This window comes from Carassius carassius, chromosome 18, assembly GCF_963082965.1.
Source record: "Carassius carassius chromosome 18, fCarCar2.1, whole genome shotgun sequence".
Classification (NCBI taxonomy): Eukaryota; Metazoa; Chordata; class Actinopteri; order Cypriniformes; family Cyprinidae; genus Carassius; species Carassius carassius.
Window position 1 is genome coordinate 8,870,021 of NC_081772.1, and position 24,177 is coordinate 8,894,197.

At 35.7% G+C, this 24,177-nt stretch overlaps 1 protein-coding gene across 1 annotated transcript; it reads left to right on the top strand.

The window, feature by feature from the left end:
• The first annotated feature begins 1,032 nt into the window (after positions 1–1,032).
• Positions 1,033–14,948, top strand: LOC132092276 (adhesion G protein-coupled receptor F4-like). The gene is made up of 16 exons (XM_059498449.1): positions 1,033–1,073; positions 3,734–3,799; positions 6,628–6,651; positions 8,022–8,122; positions 8,513–8,577; positions 8,671–8,816; positions 8,997–9,194; positions 11,145–11,348; positions 11,480–11,620; positions 11,720–11,895; positions 11,981–12,151; positions 12,272–13,645; positions 13,833–13,874; positions 14,003–14,065; positions 14,197–14,257; positions 14,400–14,948. The coding sequence occupies exons 4-16, from the start codon at positions 8,030–8,032 to the stop codon at positions 14,483–14,485; spliced, it is 2,820 nt and encodes a 939-aa protein (XP_059354432.1). The 5' UTR covers positions 1,033–1,073; positions 3,734–3,799; positions 6,628–6,651; positions 8,022–8,029; the 3' UTR covers positions 14,486–14,948.
• Positions 14,949–24,177: the final 9,229 nt, after the last annotated feature.

Genomic DNA, 24,177 nt, shown 5'->3' on the forward strand with positions numbered 1-24,177 from the left:
GGGCTTCCAGTCCTCCAGTGCCCGCTCCTAGAAAGTGTCCTCCAGTAACCGCTCCTAGAAAGTGCCCTCCAGTGCCTGTTCCTAAAAAGTGCCCTCCAGTGCCTGCTACTCAAAAATGCCGCCATTGGTCAGTACCCTGGAGTAGGCAGCCATTCCTCCTCCATGGCTCGTCCCTCCATCAGCTCCTGGAATCATTAAATTGTGTTTCTTTCCACATGTGTTCCATGTCCCTGTTAATTATTCTATGCACCTGTGTTTCCCTAATTATTCTGTCTTTAAAAGCCCTAGTACTTTCAGTTTGTGTATGTCGGTTCTTATATGTCTTCCATGTGCTCTATGTTTTCCAACTGGATTATTATAGACTCTCATTTTGTGAATTCCTCGTCTCCTCGTTCCTGGCTACTTGACTCCTCATGTAGTATGACAGCTATATAATGGCAGTGAATGGTAGCCCTGATTTTGAAGCCGAAAAAAGTGCATCCATCCATCATAAAACTACTCCACACAGCTCTGTGGTGTTAATAAAGGCTTTCTGAAGTGAAACAATGCATTAGTGTAAGAAAAATATGCCTTGTTGTGAACACACCTGTTTGAATGATTACAGTTTATACATTTTTTACAAATCTATATTTTTTTACACTAGTGCATCGTTTTTCTTCAGAAGGTCTTTATTTATACCACAAAGCTGTGTGGAGTAGTTTTATGATGGATGGATGCACTTATTTCAACTTCAAAAACAGAGGCAACATTTAATGCCATTATATAGTTTGGAAGAGCCAGGGGAAATTTTTATATAACTCAGATTGGATTCGTCTGAAAGAGGAATGTCAGATACGTCTAGAATGCCCTGAGGATTTGTAAATCATTGTCTAATTTTCATTTTTGGGTGAACTATCCTTTTGACATTTGTTTGTTTTTGTTTTGTTTTTTACTGTTAGTGTCATGTTTTTAGTAAATAAATGTAAATATAATTTTTCTTTAAAATTATAAAAGTTCAGTTTGTTCTTGTTTGTTCTATTTTTCTGCAGTACCACCAACAGCAGCTGTAACAACACCTGCACTTACAACAATAGGTAAGTTCTGTTACTTATATACCACAAAATGTACTTGATGTCAACAAACTTATAAGATACCCTTTCTACTGTTATTAGAATTGTACATTTTGATATCAGTCTCATGTACAGTAATTTATGCTTAAGGTTGATTGTTGGCTTTATCTTAAAAAAAATACATTTTACATTTACAAGTAAAAAGGTTTATTTGATGATTTCTTTTCTATTTTGTTTTGATTGATTTGTTTTTGTTTCTCCAACCAGTATTCACAAGCCTTGTCATAGTGAATTAGTTCATTAGTTATTGTATGCACCTGTGTTTCCCCAATTACCCTGTCTTCATAAGCCCTAGTCCTTTCAGTTTGTGTTTGCCAGTTCTTGGATGTCTTCCATATGCTCTATGTTTCCCATTTTGATTATTAAAGACTCTCATTTTGTTTCCTGGTTCCTGGCTCCTTGACCCATCGTGTAGTGTGACAGAAGAAATGACCTTAATAGTTTATTGCGTGTTTTTCTTTCTGTTGTGTCCCACCACTTCGCCTGGATTACCTCTTTCTCCTGCTGGAGCAGGGGGAGAACTGTTCTGGGTACCTAGCAAGCCTCACTAACTACCCAGACGGCACACTCTGTGCGTTCTATGACACCAGTTTGGTGTCAGAACATGGCGTACAGATAACAGTCATCTGAGGATGTTCCCCGAGAAAATTTTGCCACCTTTGTGGAGTGCCACTCCTAACCAAGTGCCCATCTCCCCGCTGTGAAAAATGCAGAGCACACTGATGATGGAAGGCCAATTCTCAGCGCGATCTGCAAATCAGCGCAATGCCAAGCGACTGAGTGGAGGATCACCCCAGATGGAGTGCCCAAGCCGTCAGACCAGATGGAAGAGCCGGCTACAGTGCCCACCACAATGAAGAAAGCCACGGAAAGTGTGAGAGCTGAGAGGAGCTCCGCCCCCTGCATCGCTGCTGAAGGTGACCTGAATATGGAGCAATGTTGGTGCCAATACCGGGAGGGGGATCTAATAGACTGGGAGTCTGAACTAGAGATCAAACTGCCCACTCTCCTCTCTCCGTCATCTCCGCTGGTCCTGTCCAGCCCTCCTTCGTCCTTAGTTCCTTTGTCCAGCCCTGAGGGGGCTTCCAGTCCTTCAGTGCCTGCTCCTAGAAAGTGCTCCTCAAAAATACCCGCCTTCAAGTCCTTCAGTGCCTGCTCCTAGAAAGTGCTCCTCAAAAATACCCGCCCTCCTACTCGCTCCAGCCTCCTCCACCGCTGTCATCTGGCAACCCCTCTGCTCACCCTCAGCCCACCATCATTGCAGTGTGAGCCTTGCGGGACTGCCATCCTCCAGTGTCGCCCTGGTCGGAGTCCCCTTCACTACGCTTCCAGCCTTCGAGGCCCAGACTCGTCACTCTGTCCCACCAGCTCCATTGTGCCCCTTCCTCCCGCCAGCTCCTTCTTGGTCCTAAGTTGCTCCAGCTCCGCTGCAGATCTCCAGATCTCTGCCTCAGTTGACAGAGCCCTCGTCTCCACCCTGGCCCCCTGGCTCGTTAGATCTCCGTTTCTGCATCGGGCTCCTCCTCTTCCTGCTCCGCCGCCATTGGTCAGCACCCTGGTGTCAGCGGCCATTCCTCCTCCATGGCTCCTCCCTCCTTCGGCTCCTGCAGTCATTGAATTGTGTTTCTTTCCACATGTGTTCCATATCCCTGTTAATTATTCTATGCACCTGTGTTTCCCTAATTATTCTGTCTTTAAAAGCCCTAGTCCTTTCAGTTTGTGTATGTCGATTCTTATATGTCTTCCATGTGCTCTATGTTTTCCAATTGGATTATTATAAACTCTCATTTTGTGAATTCCTCGTCTCCTCATTCCTGGCTACTTGACTCCTCATGTAGTATGACAGCTATATAATGGCAGTGAATGGCGGCCCTAATTTTGAAGCCGAAAAAAGTACAACCATCCATCATAAAACTACTAGTGGCATAAACTACAGATGTATTTTAAAATTCTTTTCAAAGCTTACGTCGCACCTTCCACTATGTCGTACACTCAAATGCCTTGTTGTGAACACACTTGCTTGAGTGATTACAGTTTATACATTTTTAAAAATCTATATATTTTTTCACTAGTGGATCGTTTTACTTCAGAAGGTCTTTATTAATACCACGGAGCTGTGTGGAGTAGTTTTATGATGGATGGATGCACTTTTTTCAACTTCAAAAACAGAGGCAACATTTAATGCCATTATACAGCTTTGAAGAGCCAGAGGAATTTGTAATAAAACTCAGATTGGATTTGCCTGAAAGAGGGATGTAAGATAGGTATAAAATGCCCCGAGGATTAGTAAATCATAGTCTAATTTTCATTTTTGGGTAAACAATCCCTTTTACTTTTTTTTACTGTTAGTGTCATCTTTTTAATAAATACATTTAAATATTACTTTTCTTTCTTGAACTATAAAAGTTCAGTTTGCTCTTGTTTGTTCTATTTTTTCTGCAGTAACACCAACAGCAGCTTTAACAACACCTACACTTACAGCAATATGTATGTTCTGTTTAAAACTACTCTATCTTAAAAAAAATACATTTTACATTTACAAGAAAAAAAGGTTTGATAATTTCTTTTCTATTTAGTTTTGATTGATTTGTTTTTGTTTCTCCAACCATTTACTTACCAACCAGCAACAACTTCAACAACAGCTGCAACTTTAAAATCACCTACAACCCCTACATTAACTACTACAACAGGTATGTACTGTGAAAAAAAGTAATAGCACAAAATATATTTTATGACTACTCACATATACAATAATTAAATATTTTATTTACAAATCTGAAATTATTTATGACATTTTTACATTTTGAAGTGAACTGTAAGGAAGTGAAGTACCTATTTTACACAGACTTTCTACTAAAGCATTCTTTATGTATTTATTTTTAAGATAAATTTGATAGTTGGCATCATGTAGTTCAAGTTATACAAACCCGATTCTAAAAAAGTTGGGACACTTTACAAATTGTGAGTAAAAAAGCAATGGAATAATTTACAAATCTGTTAAACTTATATTTTATTCACAATAGAATATAGCTAACATATCAAATGTGAAAAGTGAGACATTTTGAAATGTAATGCCAAATACTGGCTCATTTTGGATTTCATGAAAGCTACACATTCAAAATAATTTGGGACAGGTAGCAATAAGAGGCTGTAAAAGTTAAATGTACATTTAAGGAACAGCTTGAGGACCAATTTGCAAATTATTAGGTCAATTGGCAACACGATTGGGTATAAAAGGAGCCTCTCAGAGTGGTAGTGTTTCTCAGTGTCAAGATGGGCAGAGGATCACCAATTCCCCCAATGCTGTGGCAAAAAATAGTGAAAGGAGTTTCTCAGAGAACAATTGCAAAGACTTTAAAGTTATCTTCATCTACAATTCATAATATCATCTAAAGATTCAGAGAATCTGGAACAATCTCTATGCATAAGGGTCAAGGCTGGAAAACCATACTGGTTGCCCGTGATCTTCGGGCCCTTAGACGCCACTGCACACATACAGAAATGCTACTGGAAATCACAACATGGGTTCAAGAAAATTCCAGAAAACTTTGTCGGTGAACACAATCTACCGTTCTATTTGCTGTTGCCAGCTAAAGCTCTATAGGTCAAAAAAGAAGCCATATCTAAACATGATCCAGAAGCGCAGGTGTTTTCTTTGGGCCAAGGTTCATTTAAAATGGACTGTGGCAAAGTGGAAAACTGTTCTGTGGTCAGACGAATCCATATTTGAAGTTATTTTTGGAAAACTGGGATGCCATGTCATCTGTACTAAAGAGGACAAGGACACCCAAGTTGTTATCAGCACACAGTTCAGAAGCCTGCACCTCTGATGGTTTGGGGTTGCATGAGTGTGTGTGGCATGGGCAGCTTATCGTCCTTCAGGTCGATCGCTGCAAACCTCAAATCTCAAAGATGCTTTTCTGTATCAACATCTTGAATGGTAGCCAATAAAGGACCTGATTCAAAACTCGCAGATCCAAGATCAGTCGTAACCCACCGCCTTTCTTGGGTACAATGAAGTAATGGCTGTAAAACCCGTCCTCATATCAGCTGGAGGGACTGGCTCTATCGCGTCCTTCGCCAGTAGGACTGCGATCTTTGCCCACAGAACGGGGCATCGGCTGCTTTCACTGTAGTGAAGCAGATACCGCTGAACTAGGGTGGACGCCAGGCGAACTGAATCGCATAGCCGAGGCTGATGGTCCGTAGAAGCCAGCTAGATGGGCAGGGCAGCGCTGACCAGGTGCTTAGAAACCGTAGCGGGACTAGCGGAACCACAGCTGCACCCGCGGTGGGGCAGCAAGGTGGAACCCAGGAACCCAACTCGGGCGGCTTGTGAGCAGGCCGGAATGTGGTGTGAGTGTGGGGTGCAGGGCTCACCTGGTTCCAGAGGTTGGCAGAGGGTGCCTGAGTAGGGCCTTTGTTGATGCTCCCAAACCGTCCGCTGCTGCCATCTGGATGAGTGAGGTCCAATGCTTGGCTGTCCGCAACTCTCCTTGCCCTCCTGGGACCCAGGGGCATTGAGAAACCGGACCTTGTCAGTGTCCCTCATGTCTGCCAGACACAGCCAGAGATAGCACTAACCACTAACATGGACATCGCACGACCCAGCGAATTTTGTGGTGACCTTCGTGGTGGTTGGGAGTTCTGTCTGAACTGCTGGATTATGACCGGGTGGTTCTTCAGAGCAGGTCCTTCAGTGCCTGAGCCTGGTGCACCTGCAATAACACCATGGCGTGTAAGGCGGAAGCAGATTCCTCGCAAGCCCACATAGGCACCGCCAGTTAGACCCGACGAATGCCTACAGGCCCGGAAAGGCAGTACTTGGTCTCCAGTACTGGCTCGGGACACGGTGGAGGATTCCACTCAAGCCCTACCATCTCGGCGGCCTGGGGAAGCATAGCTGCCATCTTTGGACCTGACCCAGGCTTTGCCATCGTCCCGGGGGGCGGCAGAGCGGCCGAATCTTCATCAGACAGCTCTATCTCCAATGCTGAGATTGACATCTGGTCGGGGGGAGTCCCACTGAATACAGCTGGTCCCTGCGAGGTTTGCCACCACTGTACTCATCAAACCAGCCGCGCTACTGCCGGAAGTGGTTCTCGTCTGTCTGCCGCCAGAATGAGCCCCAGATTGCAGGTTGCAGAGCCTGGTTTGCAGCTCCGAAATGGTCATAATCCCGCAGTGGGAACATGACTCATCCACAAAGGCCACCTCAGCGTGCTCGACACCCAGACACATTTGGCAGCGATCGTGACCATCACCCGTTGCCAGGTAACAACAGCACCCAGAAACACATGGGTGAAACGGCATCCTTATAAGGCTGATCCGTCGTCTTTACAAAGATGCACCTGTGAAGCTCTTTTAAATTTGCTCTTTAAGAAATGCTCTTTTAGTGCTGAGGCGCACAGGGGAATTGGCCGCTTGCAACATGACAGGGGGTATTTTACATTTTACAATTATAAATATTACATTTTGAAATGCTAAAGGTTTATTTGGTTCTTTTTTTCTGCCGTAGTACCTGTAACAACACCTACAACATGTATGTACTGTTAAAAAAAAAACTGATATACCAGAAAAATTTATTTGATGACGACACTTATATAACCTTTTTACAGTTATTTGAATGATAAATTCTGAAATCAGTCCTATCAACAGTAACAAAGTAAAGTACCAATTCAACACAGATTTTTTGCTGCAATTTAATTTTTTTAAGTAATATTCTGCAACAACATGTGGTATGTAATGTAAAAGAAACAAAAAATGACAAACCACACAATGTATTTGATGACTACTCACGTGTAATAGATCCTTTTTACAGTTATTGCAAGTTTGAAGTTATTAATGATATCTTTATATTTTCATATCCGACCCATCTGTAATGAAGTAATTATTTTTCCAAAAATAAAAAAATTAAAACACGAAACAAATGTAATGACAAGACATATAACAGAGATTTTTTGCAGTTTTGCAGTACGTTTTTTTAGTAGTTTTGCAGTAAAAAACCAATGATAGCTTCGTATTTTGATATGAGTATTGTCAACTCTTTGAAGTCAAGTACTAATTTTACACAGAGCTTAGTTCATAAAAAGTAAATTTGAGAAATCATACAAAAAAAAAGTCTAAAGTAGATTAATTGCTTTGAATCTTCAGGAAAACAAATTATAGCCACAAACCAGACCAACACAGACACTGTGTATGTGTTTCTGTTTATTCTGCTCTAATAAGACACTGTTATAAGTAAATAAGTAATACAAGGGTTTGTTTATTTATTTATTATTATTATTATTTTGATTTTTTAAAAATATTTTTAACTGACAATAGTGGCAGCCAGTATGTATTGCCCAGCCCAGCAAGTCTAAAGGTCTGTTCACATCAAGGACGATAACTTTAAAGATAACAATAAATAAACCATACTCAATATTAAAGAATAGCAGAGTCCACACCGCAACTATAACGATAAAGGCACACATACATGATATCACTGGAATTACGCTCGATTTTTTTCCATTTAATGAATGATAAAAATACACCAAATTAGAATCAATCCTGCTGTAACGAGCTTGAGATTTTAATGCAGCAGATGAGCGTGTACTTAAAATAAACAGAAGATATCTTCCACCATCATAGTTACCGTTTTTCGTGTGAACTGGATTTAATAATTGATATAGTATTATTATTATACTGTATTATTATCAATTGTTCTATAAAGCAGTTACAGTCATTTGAAATTTCAATTCAGCCAACATATTCATTAACATGAGCAGAGCAAAATAATGGCAGCGAATACAAAAACACAAACATTTTTGGTATCTTCTGTACTTTGCCCTGCTGTTGGTCATGAATATGGTGGAAGAATGAAAATAGTCATATGACTGAAACAGATGAATAAATGTACTCTTTTTCTAACAGTTCTTCAAATGTCATTGAGAATAAAAGAAGATTTTGATACCAGTCTCAGCAACAACAAAGATGAGAAGTTCATACGCTATGCCAGTAAAATTGAATCAGCAGTGAGTAGTTCCATATTTTGTAAATAAAAAAGTATTGATAAAGCTAAATGAAAAAAATACTGTGCAAATGTTAATTACAGAGTTTGCAATACAGAGTATAACTTTTTATGTAATTTTTTTTGTTTGTTTTTTGCAAATATGTGTATTTATTTTACTTAATCTTTCTTGTGAATTATTATCATTCTAAATCACATTAGATAAATAATTAACAGTCAATAAAGATACAGTCTGTTTATTGACAGTAAAGCAGCCCAAATCTGTATGCTCAGGTGTCATCTATATATTTTTGGTTCTTACCATAGAGTAATTCATCTTGAAAATGTCATAGATTTATTTCAGTTTTATCATAAGGTAAACTTCCTAATGTGCATTTTTTTAAATTTTGTACAGATTGAAGAAAGTTACAGAAAATTGGCCGTCTATATAACGGTTTCAGTAAAAGTCACTCGTTTTAGGTAAGGTTTTCATTTAAAAGATTGATTTTGGTTTTTACCACTTGTATTAAACAGTGTGTTCTCATTGTTGTGGTTTGTATTTGTGCTCCATAGGCCTGGTAGCATTATAGCAGACTATGAATTTAAGTCAACAATCAGCAGCCCCAACAGCCCTGAATTTGCAGCGGCAAACAAACAGGTTGGAAACATTCTCATAACAGAAGGATTCCCTGTAGATCTGGATGGTTTTGCTGAAAGTGGTAAGGCTAGACATTATCTAATCTTATTTTTTTATCATTTATCATTTTTATTGATTACAACCTGTTGCTTACAAAATTCTGGTTTGTTATAAGGATTAATACTGCTTTTAAAAATTTTAAAAGAACCATAAATATAAAATATAAAAAAATTCAAATATGGTTTGTGGACTCTACTTTCAGAACAAAAGAACCTGTCCACTGCAGAAAAATGGTATCCTCAGCAAAATATGGAGCTAAAATGCATACGCCCAGATTATGTTGATGGTACAATGAGATGGACAGTGAATGGCCAAGAGCTCCCACTAAACACCAATAAATACTTAATTTCATCTGACAATAGTACTCTCACTGTGAAGAGCGTCAGTGTGCTTGACAGAGGTGAATAACACATATCTTCATCCTACCAGCAATAATCTTACATGTTGACTCTCCCTCTTATGTCAAGATTAAAGCTGTTGTGCTAGCTGAGCAAAGCTATGGAACCATCTACTTTTGTTTATAAGGTCTGTGTAGTGAACTAGTTATGATTAATTATAAATATTTAGATTCACTGTAAGTATTTTCTTGACCTCTCAGTGTCAACTGTCTGTCATTTATAAGAACGTTAATTTCCTGGTTAAGGAAAATAACTTGCTTACTGTACAATACTACTCAGTATGTTGCAAAAATCTGCATGATTACAGACTCCAGTTATGAGCAAACAATGAACAACACCAAGTGAGATACAAGTAAGGCTTTATTAACTACATAAACACTTAAACTAGTCTAACACACACACACACACAGTTGGCATAGGAAAAAGGGTTAAAGCTTAATCAGTAAAAATAAGAGAAATAAAGGGCCCTATCATACACCCGGCGCAATGTGACGCAAGGTGCAGTGCAAGTGTGTTTGCTAGTTTCCCGTCCAGCGCCACGTCGTTTAATTAGCAAATGCATTTGTGCTCATTTGTGCGCCCATGGGCGTGCTGGTCTAAAAAAGAGGTGTGTTCAGGCGCATTGCTGGTGCATTGCTATTTTAAGGAGCTGAAAATAGACTGCGCCAAAGACCCACCAAAGCCTGGTCTAAAGTCTGGAACATTTTTTCTTTGTTATTTAAAGAACGAGTTAGTATAGGCGGGTCCACACACACACACACACACACACACACACACACACATATATATATATATATACAGCATACTATAACAAATTATTTTCCATCTAAAGTAAATATATATATATATTATACAGATTTATCAAGTTCAGATAAGTTTTTCAATAGATTACTTTTTAAAATAAAGAGGTCCTATTATGCTTTTTTAAACTTTTAACTTCCTTTAATAATGTTGCTTTTTATACATGAAAAAGATCTGAGTTTTTTTTTTCAGGATTGTACACATCACAATACCCCACATTAAAATAAATCCTGCCCAAGGCATATGTAAAGAAAATAAGAGGGGGTAAGACCTGGTTGAGTTGCACAAGTAGTGTGTTGTCGCCATGTCCCAAGAGACATTGTTCCACAGATCTAATATACTGATACACATACGATTTCATTTTGCTGTTTTTGTTAGTCCTGTTTGCTGTATAGGTACTGTATGCTAATTTCTGTTGTTACAGTTAACTATGTGAGGTGATATGGAACTGTAATGCGGTCAAGAGTGCTGCCTGGAACTATGTTCGCCATGCGCTTCCCAGAAAATAATTTCACACCTCATAATGTTCGTAATATATATATATATATATATATATAATGTGTGTGTTTGCGTATGTGTGTATATATATATATATATATTTTTATTTTTATTTTACTTTGCTAAACTATATATTACACATAAAATCATAAGAGCACTGTTAGTGAGAAATGTCATGTACTGTACTTATTAGTGTATGCTTATTAAAGTGTTACCAATTTTGTTCCATCTGATAAATTAAGTTTTGTGTGATGAGCAGACCAAAATTTAAGATGTTAAATAAAATCAACTGGCTGTATGAGATCATCAGAGGGTATGGATTTTAGAATATAGTGCACAGGTAATAAGCACTTGTGATTAAACTTTAATGGTCCTTTTTGGGACATTTTGGATTCCATTCACTTTCTTTTGATGAAAAAATTTGGACTAGCAAAAACAATTTCTTGTTCTAGTATGATGTTCCACTTGTATTATGCTATAGCATAACTACTTATGTTTACATTGCTTTCAACTAGCAAATGTAGTTAAGTTATTGAAGGTAAGTTGTAGGTATGTTATTGAATAAATACCATTATGTAAACCAGTCTATTTTATTGCTTTAGAAAATAATAAATGCATAAATAATCTTGTGTTGTTTTTTTAATTATTTGCAGGTCGATACACATGTATCATAAACAGGACAATACCTTACATTCAGTGGCAAGATGTAGTTATTGAACCACTTCCAGATATCAAAGTGGGTCAAAATGAAAGAAAGTTCCAATGTGTAAACAAGAATGTTTTACTTGAATGCTGTGAAGAAAAAAACAGTGTGGAGTGGACCCCAATATCTTCTGGGGATGTTGTGGTACCTACAGGTTGTACATACAATACATATTCTTAAATAAGTTGCTGACTGGAGTTTACAGTTGTGATTAATTGCTTTGTTCAATTCAACATGTTTTTCATGTGTTTTCAATTATTGCATTTACTTCTTTCATACAATCAGAGGATGGATGCATCACATTAAATCATATAATCAAACAAGGAGAATGTGGGAGTGAAACCTTTGTTTGTCGACTCAAGAACCAGGCACTTCAAAGTTTCAGCTATGGTAGTTCAAATGTTACAGTTATCAAAGTAAACGAAGGTGAACCTTCAGTTTTCTTTATCCTGGGACATAGTTTTTCTGTTTCAGCTGTCTGAAAGAAATAACTATTTTTCTGTTTTTCTTAAATATTTACTATAGAGTTAAGCTGTAAAAATGAAAAGCTTGGAGATGGAAAGGAAGGTGAAACTTTGACAGGTCCCTGTGAAAGAGACAAGGAAGGCACCATAAAATATAAATGTATATCGGGTGAATGGAAGCCTGAGGAGACAAACTGTATTCTTAAAGTTATCATCAACCTTGCAAATAAAGTTCAGGTAATCTTAATCCATTTATGAAAAATAAATTGTCTAGTTAAAAAATTCTGATATTTACATTTCATATTTACTTTGTAATTTGTAGGTTTTGTTGGTGGAGGACATACCAGAGTTTGTCACTGAGCTTAGTAATGTAACAGAGAAGAATGAGAATGCAATTACACAGTCTCCTGTCACTGTCCTAACAATCGTTGAAATTCTTTTAAAAGTAGCTAGTATTTCACAAAACATTATCATTAATCAGCGTGTGATGGAGGTATGTACATTTACAGTGTGTATGCACAAAAGACATCAGTCAAATTGTGGCAAAAACTTTTTTTTAGCAATAAAATATTTGTAAAAAAATGTTTTTACTAAACATGATTTTCATTTCCAGGGTTTTCTTAACACAGTGAATATCCTTGTTTCGGAACTGGCCTTTAATTCATGGGAAAAACTGAACAATGACAACAGGACTGATAACACCAGCACTGCACTTCTAAGCGCTATTGAGAACATAGCAGCCCGTCTCACAAATGTCAGTTTTTTGATTAATAAAACATCTATTGAGTTGAACAGAACTGTAACAACCAGCACCTCATATAGTGGAATATCAAACCTGCCAAACTCAACTACCGAGATTGAGATTCCGCAGATTCCTATATCCACCCCTATAACCATCATAGTCTTCACAACTCTTGATGAAATCCTACCTACTCGTAATACTACTACCAGTAGAAGTAATAACAGTAGAAAATCAGATGTGCGCATCAATGGAGATGTGGTTGTAGTTAAGATTGACATCAAAACAATTAACAACATATCTTTTGCATTTGACATTACTGATCCGTCTTTGGGAAATCCTCAGTGTGTCTTTTGGAACTTCAATCTTGACGCATGGGATTCCACTGGATGTGAAGTAAAGCCCTATATAAGTAAAGGGAATGAAACTGGCAAGATTACATGTGAATGCAACCACACAACCTCTTTTTCAATCTTAATGTCACCATTTTCCATTAAGAACATAGCCTTAGCCTATATAACTTACATTGGTGTAGCTATTTCGATGGCCAGCTTGATTTTGTGCCTCATTATCGAGATTATCGTGTGGAAGTCAATGACAAGAAATGACACGTCCTACATGCGGCATGTCTCCATAGTCAACATTGCCGTGTCCCTGCTGATCGCAAACATCTGTTTTATCATTGGAGCTGCGATCGCAGAACAAGAACAGCCAACCTCAGTGGGTCGCTGCAGTCCAGTGGTTTTCTTCATGCACTTTTTTTACTTGGCTCTTTTCTTCTGGATGTTAATGTCAGCGCTGTTGCTCTTTTACCGTACAGTCATGGTCTTGTCTCAAATGTCAAGGACCAAAATGATGGTCATTGCCTTCATAGCCGGTTATGGTGCACCTTTGCTCATAGCGGTTATTACTGTTGCTTCAACAGCTGGACCTCAAAATTATATTTCCAAACAAAATGCATGCTGGCTGAACTGGAACGAATCAAAGGCCCTGCTGGCATTTGTGATTCCAGCTCTCACTATTGTAGCCATAAACCTTGTGGTTTTGATTGTGGTTCTGTACAAGATGTTGAGGAGAGGAGTTGGTGCTTCTATTCAACCAGATGAGAAACATGCCCTGGTGGTCATTGCCAGATGTGTGGCCATTTTGACTCCTATCTTTGGTCTAACATGGGGATTTGGCATTGGAACCATGGTGTCACAGGATTTAGGCATTCATGTGGTGTTTGCACTCCTCAATTCACTGCAGGTACTACTTTCTTTACTTACTACAAAGTATTATATTCTATACTTCTAAAAATCCATTATAAAACCTCACAACAGAGTATTATCATGTAAAATAAAAAATGTTCTTTGTTGTTATTAATATAAAATGAACAGCAACTAATATTATTTACTCAGGACAATTTCTTCATATATTTGTATCACTTGTGCAGGGATTCTTTATTTTGGTGTTTGGAACACTTTTAGACAGCAAGGTATGAATTAATTTTTGTTGCATGACAATTTGACAAGACATTTTGTCAGAATCATTTTATTCAAACTTTTATTGAGTCATTCAGTAATTCTTCAGTGCTTTAACCTGTTTTGTCTTATATGGTTGCAGATACGTGAGGCTCTGGCAGGATTCCTGTCACCAAGAAACCTTACCAGCTCTAACCGTACCAGGGTAAATACCAACAAAACAATGCATATGATCCATGAGATTTTGCTAAACATCTTACAGTTGGCTTTTACTCCTTTAGTTATGCTACCAGATTATAGATATGCGAAGTTTATAGCTGATATCTTAAATTACAGAGTACTAGTGCAGGACCATCATCTTCTAGTGGACTGGGTTTCTTTCAAAGGATGCGGAGAAGTAAGTCTTACTGTTAAAATAGATAGAGTTGTCTGCATATTTTACTATACAGACTTTTATTTAGTCAAAATAGCTTTAGTAGGTCAACATTATTTACAATAGACAATAAATATTTAAATAATGTTCAAATGTCTATTTGCAGATGTGTTCAACATATCTGAAGCCAATGCTTTCTCAGCAGCTACGTCTTCACACAGCTCCAGTGGCACAGATACTATGAATGCATAATCAGCTGCTTCATAAACTATAGTTTACTTTATTACATGTTAAACAGCCTTTGCTTAACAGGTTTTCTATACCGCAATTATATGTAAACTGCACTATCTGCTACTGATTTCTGGGTTGAGGTGTTTCTATGTTCTGAAGTAGTAATACAAATATATATTATATATTTAATCAAGGATAAGTACAGTACTTAAACCACTGATTAATAACAGAAAACATTTAAATCGATCAGTAAACTACAGAAAATGTGTAATATTTTACAATTATATTATACTAATGTAACTGACCAACAATTTTCAATGATGCAGTCGCTGTTTTGAATTGAAAGTAGTACATTCATTTACACATCATACAAATTAATTTAATGTATAATTGAATACAATGAGACAAGAGCATTTTTCAGTTGTGCATTTTCAGTGTGTATAAGGAATACTAATAAAAATGAAGAGGGTGCATACTGTAAAATAAAAATATAATTTGCAGTTCAGATCAATTCCATAAATCCACTGTGTAAGTGAAACAACATTTGAGGGAGATATTGAGTTCAATACTAGTCAATGTAAAAAAGAGTAAAGAACGAGTAAAACATTTAATATTTAATTGTTTTACATTAAAAAAGTGAATATGCAGTGATGCAAATTAGTCAACTTTTTTTTTCTTGAAAATATGGTATCATTGTTTGATTAATGTAATTCCTAACTAATTGTGACAAGACATTAACATATTGAGACATACAAATAAGTGTGAAAGTGTGCATATTTTAAAATATTATTAGCAAATAGTAAAAAAAATACAAATAAAATGTAATTCCTGCTACTGGGATTCCTCTCACTTGGGTCCTCAATGTTCTGTTTTTGGTTCAGGCAAACCCCTTAACATTTCTGCCATTATTATAACTGTTGACAGTATACTCAGGTGGGTCCCCAGCTCTACCAGATACCCATATCTGGGCCCTGGTGAAAAGTGGGTTTGCATAAATTTGCATCCTTTCCCATTGGTTACCGTCTTGTTAGGAGCTATGGCCTCACGGGATGCAGACTCATATCTGACAGGGTTGAGTAAAATGCAGGTTTGAATTAAATCCCTCTAGAGATGTTATAGGTACAGTACAGACCAAAAGTTTGGACACACCTTCTCATTCAAAGAGTTTTCTTTATTTTCATGACTATGAAAATTGTAGAGTCACACTGAAGGCATCAAGGGCTATTTGACCAAGAAGGAGAGTGATGGGGTGCTGCGCCAGATGACCTGGCCTCCACAGTCACCGGACCTGAACCCAATCGAGATGGTTTAGGGGTGAGCTGGACCGCAGACAGAAGGCAAAAGGGCCAACAAGTGCTAAGCATCTCTCGGGGAACTCCTTCAAGACTGTTGGAAGACCATTTCAGGTGACTACCTCTTGAAGCTCATCAAGAGAATGCCAAGAGTGTGCAAAGCAGTAATCAAAGCAAAAGATGGCTACTTTGAAGAACCTACAATATTACATATTTTCAGTTGTTTCACACTTTTTTGTTATGTATATAATTCCATATATAATTCCACATGTGTTAATTTATAGTTTTGATGCCTTAAGTGTGAATCTACAATTTTCATAGTCATGAAAATAAAGAAAACTCTTTGAATGAGAAGGTGTGTCCAAACTTTTGGTCTGTACTGTATATATGTGTATATATATATATATATATATATATATATATATATATATATATATATATATATATATACATATATATATATATATAGGGAACCCTTTCATTTGGTACATTACTATAATTTAGAGCTTGAATTAACAAGTGTCCAAACTATTCACCTGCTATTTATCACACAATTGCAAGGGTGCATAAGGTTTCATAAAGACTTGTCTTCATTACGGAGTAACTTAATACTTAATTAACAGTAAACAAGCTCCCCTCTAGTTTTTATTATTATTATTATTATTATTATTAGTTAATATTATTTTATTTTAATATTTTTTACAGTTAACTAATATGAACACTTCAGTACCAAATGTACCAAACACGAACTGAGAAAAACTTTTAGCAAAACAACATCTGTTTGAATTTTTTCTTCAGCTGTTTTTAGACAATCAACAGACACCCTGCCCTCCCTGACTCCATTGTTCAGTTTTATCATTTTTCTCTGATTTTATATGACATAATTTCCTATTTTAGAGATGTCAGGTGTCTGGAAGAGCCATATAATTGCCATCTAAAGAATGTTGTGAAAGTGATTTTGACCAACATACATCAGTTAGAAACATGGCCAATCATGGTACAGTTAACTACTAAATATTGTTGGTTCACTATTTTTGTCAGAAAAATGCTATCATGCAAGACATTGTACTCATGTATCCCAAAACCACTTGAGCCTTCAAAAGGTTTTAGTTCTGATATAATGACATTTAGAATATCTCACTGAAACTTTCAGTTTAGATAATTCATTTAATGAGACAGAAGTCATGCAGTATTTTGAAACCTTTAATTATCTAAATGAGACTTAATGAAAATAAATGTTTGTTTTTCCTGATATCTTATGTGATATATATTTACTTGATAATATGTTTAATTCAATCAGGACCTCTTCCATCAAGTATATTTATGACAATTATATTGCACAAATTATATAGGACAAATATTAAAGTACTTCACAGGAATTATCACAGCTGTCCTGCTGACCCGTGAATGTGTTGTGGAAAAGGTTGATTTCACAGAAACGAGTATAGATTTAGAGGTAGGGGAAGAATGTAAAAACAAACCATTCTTGAAAACCAACAGATACCTGTCTTTTTTTTTTTAGATTAACGTCAATTTTTATTAGAGATTAAATAGTTGTGACTGAATACCAATCCATCTATTCCCAATGAAGGAGAGATGTGTGTCCTGGAGAGTGGTAAGAATGCTTAACAGCAACTGTAGGTTACCTTAAAATATTTAATGAAAAAAAAAAAGATTTTACAGGTAAGACATATGAATATGTTTATTGAAAAACTATACATAACAAGACAATTTTTTTTATGTAAAAACACTTTTATATGAAAATATATTTTATAAGTAAAAATGATCACCTTATTATTTATGGTTAAAATAAATTAAAGATCATTTCCAGAAGTCCCTGTGTGATGCATTGCAAATCAATATTTTATTTAAAAAGTTTGGATCAGTACATTTTAAAGAAACACTATGTAACTTTTTCTGCGTACAAAATTTGCAAAATGCATATAATGAGCGAGTAGCCTACATCAAGAATTCATCTTCCAAACCGCGTTTTTGTGTTATCCCGATTCACTACAGTACACTTATAATGTGTGCTTCTAATTGGAATGTTGTAGACTTTTTCGGGTCGTCACACATACCTGCATGAATCGTCATTGACATAAACTTAAAAGAAGAAGCACCGGTTAGAATGTTATTCCATGGGATGCGTGCAGTTCTGTTTATTAACGCCAGAGCGCCAAAAGTTACATAGAGCTGCTTTAAGTTACAAAATAAAAGTTGGTTGATATAGAAATGTAATATTAGTATACAAAATTTAGAAATATGTTCTGTTAAATAAATGGATACTAAAATGTACCTCTCATAATGCCTAGGAATATTACTAGCATAAACTTCTGGTGAATTCTAGTAAATCTTTTAGAGCCACAGTCAGTGTTGTTTTTCTTGTTTTTCTTGGGGTTTTTTTTGTGTGTGTATGTGTGCATTTATATCTATAGGAATTGATAAATGCTGATTGATAAATACTGATTACTGAAGGTTTACTGAATACGTAGGCTGATTATTTTTGTTGTATTTGTGCACTCTATTTTGTAAACGCAATGAAAAATACTTAATCGTACACTGTAATGAGAAATGCATTCAAAATGCTTGTGTGCTTGTTGATTCTGTCACAGAATTACCCTAGGACGTCTTGTTTTAAATTAAGTTGGAATTATCAAGCATCTCTGTGATCAATGAGATGAGATTATATCTGCAGAACATAATCTTTCCACTTCAATTAGATGAGGTGGTTGACGAATCAGATGTGAGAATGTCACATGACCTTCTGAAACAGTAGTGCTAATTATTATTTTTTTAAATGAGCTTACATTTGCATTGTATTCTTTCTTAGTGTGCAATTTCAATGGCAGTGGATACAAGTTTTTATGTGAGGATCTGTATTTCTTATAAACAAAATGAATTTTAAAAAAAAATCTGGGAGATAACACAGCATGTGAGCAACCACCATCAGGCACATAAAAATTTGAGTTTAATCATCTGGTAATCTAAATAAAAAGCATGTACTGTACTCTATATTCAATTTTCAATTAATTCTATGTAAAGTCAGGCATCCATGAACTGTTCGTATCAACACTCTAAAATAGAATTATTATGTTGCTGCAATAATATCTTTGCAGAAAATACTTTTTGAACTGATTTTCTATGTTGAACAGGTGCTGGTCATATATTAGAGTATCGTCAAAAAGTTGATTTGTTTCACTAATGCCATTCAAAATATATTTCAAATGTTTATTTCTTTTAATTTGGATGATTATAACTGACAACTAAGGAAAATCCCAAATTCAGTATCTCAGAAAATTAGAATATTACTCAAGACCAATACAAAGAAAGGATTTTTAGAAATCTTGGCCAACTGAAAAGTACAGTATGAGCATGTAAAGCACTCAATACTTAGTTGGGGCTCCTTTTGCCTGAATTACTGCAGCAATGCGGCATGGAATGGAGTCGATCAGTCTGTGGCACTGCCCAGGTGTTATGAGATCCCAGGTTGCTCTGATAGTGGCCTTCAGCTCTTCTGCATTCTTGGCTCTGGCATATTGCATCTTCCTCTTCCTCTCCATAACATTGGACCTCTCAGCAGCAATCCAGTCCCTTTTATCTTTAGCCTAGGCGAGATGCTTCTGATGCTGTCTGTTGTTCAGGAGTGACTTGACACAAGGAATGTGACAGCTGAAACCCATCTCTTGCATACGTCTGTGCGTAGAGGTTCTTAAAGCACTGAATCCAGCTCCAGATACTGAATTGGGCATTTTCCTTAGTTGTCAGTTATAATCATCAAAATTAAAAGAAATAAAAATTTTAAATATATCAGTCTGTGTGTAATGAATGAATAGAATATACAAGTTTCAATTTTGAATGGAATTAGTGAAACAAATCAACTTTTTGATGATATTCTAATTATATGACCAGCACCTGTAATTACAATATTTCACATTTTTACATTGTTGTTACCAAAAACATTATTCACAGTCAAACTATTCATCATAATTATTTGTTTGAATAATAGCTCAACTTTTTCAAATATCGACATGACTACTGGTGAGATCAAAAAGCTTCACTGACGAGCTTTATGTTGCTCATCGTGTTACTGTAAATTTTAAGATTCCATAAAATGTTCAATTTGGGTTTTGGTGGTGAGACTATTTATTTCCCTCTTTGCCATACAACAAGTGAAGACTGTCCTTGGATATTAACACAATAACATAAACACTCCCATAACAAAGTTACTCCCATAATATATTTTTACATACTGACGGAAAGTTTCATAAATGCTTTCTTTATTTTATACTTGACATGAGTAATTTAAGTGACTTTTGTTGAAAAAAAGAAAATAAAATAAAAACATATTGTGATACATCTCACCTTACAACAAATGTGGGGACAAAATGGCTTAACATAAAAAGGAAATTAATATAGCCATGGTTTCAATGATAACACCTTTTTTTTTTAGTTCAGTCAGTCTTTATTTTCAACTGAATATATTTAGCATCAAACACAAAATAATTATTGCTTACAGTAATGTAAAAAATAATATCTTAAAAACAATTAACTAATCTTTATCGAGCGTCACTTCTTACAGTCCATTTGCTTGATTCCTGTAGTCAACTAGTCTATCAATTTAGTGATCTATTTTTTTTTTCTTTATTATGTTGATCGTGAACACTATGAGTTGACAGGATTTACCAACGGATACCAATAAGCATAAATAAGAGAGGTTTGGGTTAATTAGCTGAACTTTTTTTTGAGTTTTGGATTTATGTGACATTAAGTTCACCTGATTTGTAATTCCCCTTAGTAATGAAATTCACAGTGGTCAAAAATATGCAGTTTTCACTACAGTTTGTCATATTTGGACCATTTTGTTTCATCTTAAAAAAAATTAAATTAACAGTGCTGCTCACACAAATGATACAAACACAGACACAGAGATGTAATTCAGTTTGGGGGGGGGGGGTATTATAAATTACAGTTTAAATATAAATATATACAGTCAGTCAAGACTATATATCATGTGGACAAACGCATAACTTTCTGGAAGCCTGAAAGAAGTGTTCTGAGCAAAGTTTGTATGATTAGAAATTAGGATTTTTATCATTTATGGAATACCTCACTAATGTCCAGACATCAATGAATGTAAAGATGCAGTGTTAGTGTGTGGTCAATACTCAGACTGTATTAACATCATTGGGAGTCACATGTGTTCATGCTGGAGTGGATTTAATATCTCTAATAAAGACAGTCCTGTGAGCCGCAACAATTTATGTCATGGTAACTATTAAGAACTGTTTTTATTTTTGTTTTCAGTTTTATCTAATGAACCGGAGTGTACAGAGCTCATGTGTCTTTACAGCTTGAACACTGTGAGCTTTAGCTGTTCCTGCTTGAGGTTTAACATCACCCAACAAATGATTTGTTTTTGTCTTTTCGCCTTTCTGAAATAATGATTGTGGTTCAATGTCTTTAGGTCGTTGATTTCTTGAGGTGTCTGTCTAATTTAAAATCCAATATTTGTTATTTTGTTTCTTTTTTCATAAATGTAAATTAATGTTTGTTCACTGTTCAGTCCATCTGTATGTGGTCCAAATTCCATTTTGCATAAATCAGTTGAGACTTGAGAAGTTACAATTGCTCACATTCAGATGGATTCACTGCAACGGTTTCAAGTCTCCCCATCAGCATCAATAACACATGTAGAGGTAACCCCGCAAAGTTTTAAGTTATAACTGTTCCTGCTTGTTTGTTTCTTCAGTACCACCACCAGTGCCACCAATACCAGCACCAACTACTCCTACTACTCCCATAACTCCTGCTGCTGATCTTACTGCTACTACTCTTATTCCTCCTGCTCTTCCTTCTCCTGCAACAACAAAAGGTTTGTACTATAAAACACAAAACTGATACCACTAAAATGTTTCATGACAACAGACATATAACCTTTTTACAGTTAGAATGAAAAAAACATAGCAAAAATGATCAAATTAAAAGCACTGTAAAAAATAAATTACTGTATTAACACACTGCTATTAAAAAAAAAAAACATAGAAAATCAGGAGTCATAATCCAAAAACAAATGTTTGATACTGTATTATTATTGAGGATTGCCCTATAAAGCTGTTGATGCAATACAATGTCAAGGTGTGTTTTGTTTGTTTTACAGTTCTTAAAATGTCTCAATAGCCCCAATGAAGTGGTACACCAAACATATATATAAAAAAAGCAATTAAATCAGCAGTGAGTATTTCATACTTCATATATAATATATATTGTTTATACTTAATTATTATTTTTTTTAAATAATTCATATTTCACAAAATATATCAAATAAGGGAGTGTGGAAAAACAAGGTATTACAAAACTAGGTATACATTTAATCTGGCCTACATATATATATATATATATATATAATTTTTTTTTTTTTTTTTTTTTAATGTCCATTTAACTTTTCTTTTTGCTTCTTATTAACCCATGGACCTACACACATATGCATATGGTTCATGAAATCTTCCTTATGATAGATTTGCTCAGTAGATATCAGTAGTGCTCAGTTAATATCCAACTCTTATGCACTCCTGATTTGAGAGTCACACTCATGGTCAAAAGTGACCATGAAATGTAACTTTTTTTTCTTCAGTAAAATCAATCTAATTTTTGTTTAATAATATATTTTCTTTTGTATTTTGAGAGAATACGAAAGAAAAAGGAGGTATTTCAGATTAAAATTGAGATTTGGCCTTTAAAATCCAATTTTTAAAGGCAGAATAGTAGCTTGTGAAACAAAACAAAAAAAAACCTGTAATTTCATGGTGTAACCACTAGATTCCTGTATAGGACTCTATCGAGAGGCTTGTGAATTCCCTAGTTGTTTTTATACATAATTCTTAACTTTATTAGGTTGTGGATTAAAATGTATATTAAAGCATTCTCATAGACTACTTTTTAAATGTTTTAAACATTGATTTGAAGTGTAGTGTGTTTTTCTTTCTTTTTTCGCATTAGTACTACATTCAAACCTGAACACAGAAAGCACTTTGTTACACAAAACATTATAATTCTATTCAAATGTAACAAAAATGAACAGGAATGCTTTATCAGAGCTTAATCCTTCTGAGTCAGATCTGATTTTAACCTCTTATTTCCCTCACTGACTGGCTATATGGTTATAGCCATACCAATTACAGTATGTATAACTCTGTATGTGTGTGTCTGCGAGTGTGTGTAAGTAAGTGTGTGTGAGTGGATGTATCCATTTTACACTCTTGATTTTCACTCTTAGAGTGTAACCCCTTTCTTGTCATCCACTTTTTTTCACTGTATTGCAGTCAGATATATATATATATATTTTTTTTTAACATAGTTGCAGTATTACAGTCACACCTGTTCATAGCTGTGTATGTGTGTGTCCGCACGTGTGTGAGTTGGTGTGCTGATTTTGCACTCTAGATGTTTTAGAGTTTCATCCCTTTATAGTAATTTTTCTGCATTGTGGGGGATTTGTAGATAGTACACATAAAAATTTTCTGTATTTTTTTCTCATTTCCCATTCATTTCCTATGGTCGGACATTTTTGACCAAAGACCATGAGTGTGAACATTTTTTTTTTTTACGACCATTTAGCTTTTTCAAATCATGCCCTCAATTTTTTTGTGTGTGTGTTCACATACCAAGTGCCATAAAAGTCACCAAGTTTCGTACCATTCTGGTGAAGCCATGACTTTTAAAAATGCATTATTTGTATATTTATTACATTGTTCTGTTTACAAAATTAACAAATTATTGTTGGTACTATTAATTACTTCTTTTACATGAGCTCCAATCCACAGGACATTTTATTTTGAATGACCAAACAGTCTGAATTTTGCATATGTCTACTGTGTTCCTTTCATTTTGGTGAGTACACTTTTAGGAGATCATCAATGCATTAGTCACTGGTTTGACGTCAATGCCTGAATGTACCGGAAAGGATGTAAATTGTGGTGCTGCGGGTTTGTTCATACTGTTTCTCTGAATCACTTAATGAAAAAGTCCTTTTCAACTTTTCAAAACACTCTACCTTGTGATCCTTTGTACTTAAGTTGATTTCTGTACATGCACCGTTCCTATTGCTATGGTAAACACTGAAAATAAAAACAGAAAGATGACCCATATTTAAATCAGTATATAGGAAAGCAGACATTCTCATTGAGGCCCCACCTCACAGAATGCTGCAGCTTTGACCTGAAGGCTACATTGCGTTGGAATATTATAAATAGAATAAGATAAATCAATAGGAAACAAACAAATGATATGACAAAATGCCAGCTCACATTTTACATGATTTCTTGAATGGAATTTTGAATGAGAATGCAAAATAGATAGATTTCCATGGATGCTTATTTAACAAACAAATGCATTTGAAGAAAATAAGACTCTAATTTGCAAGTG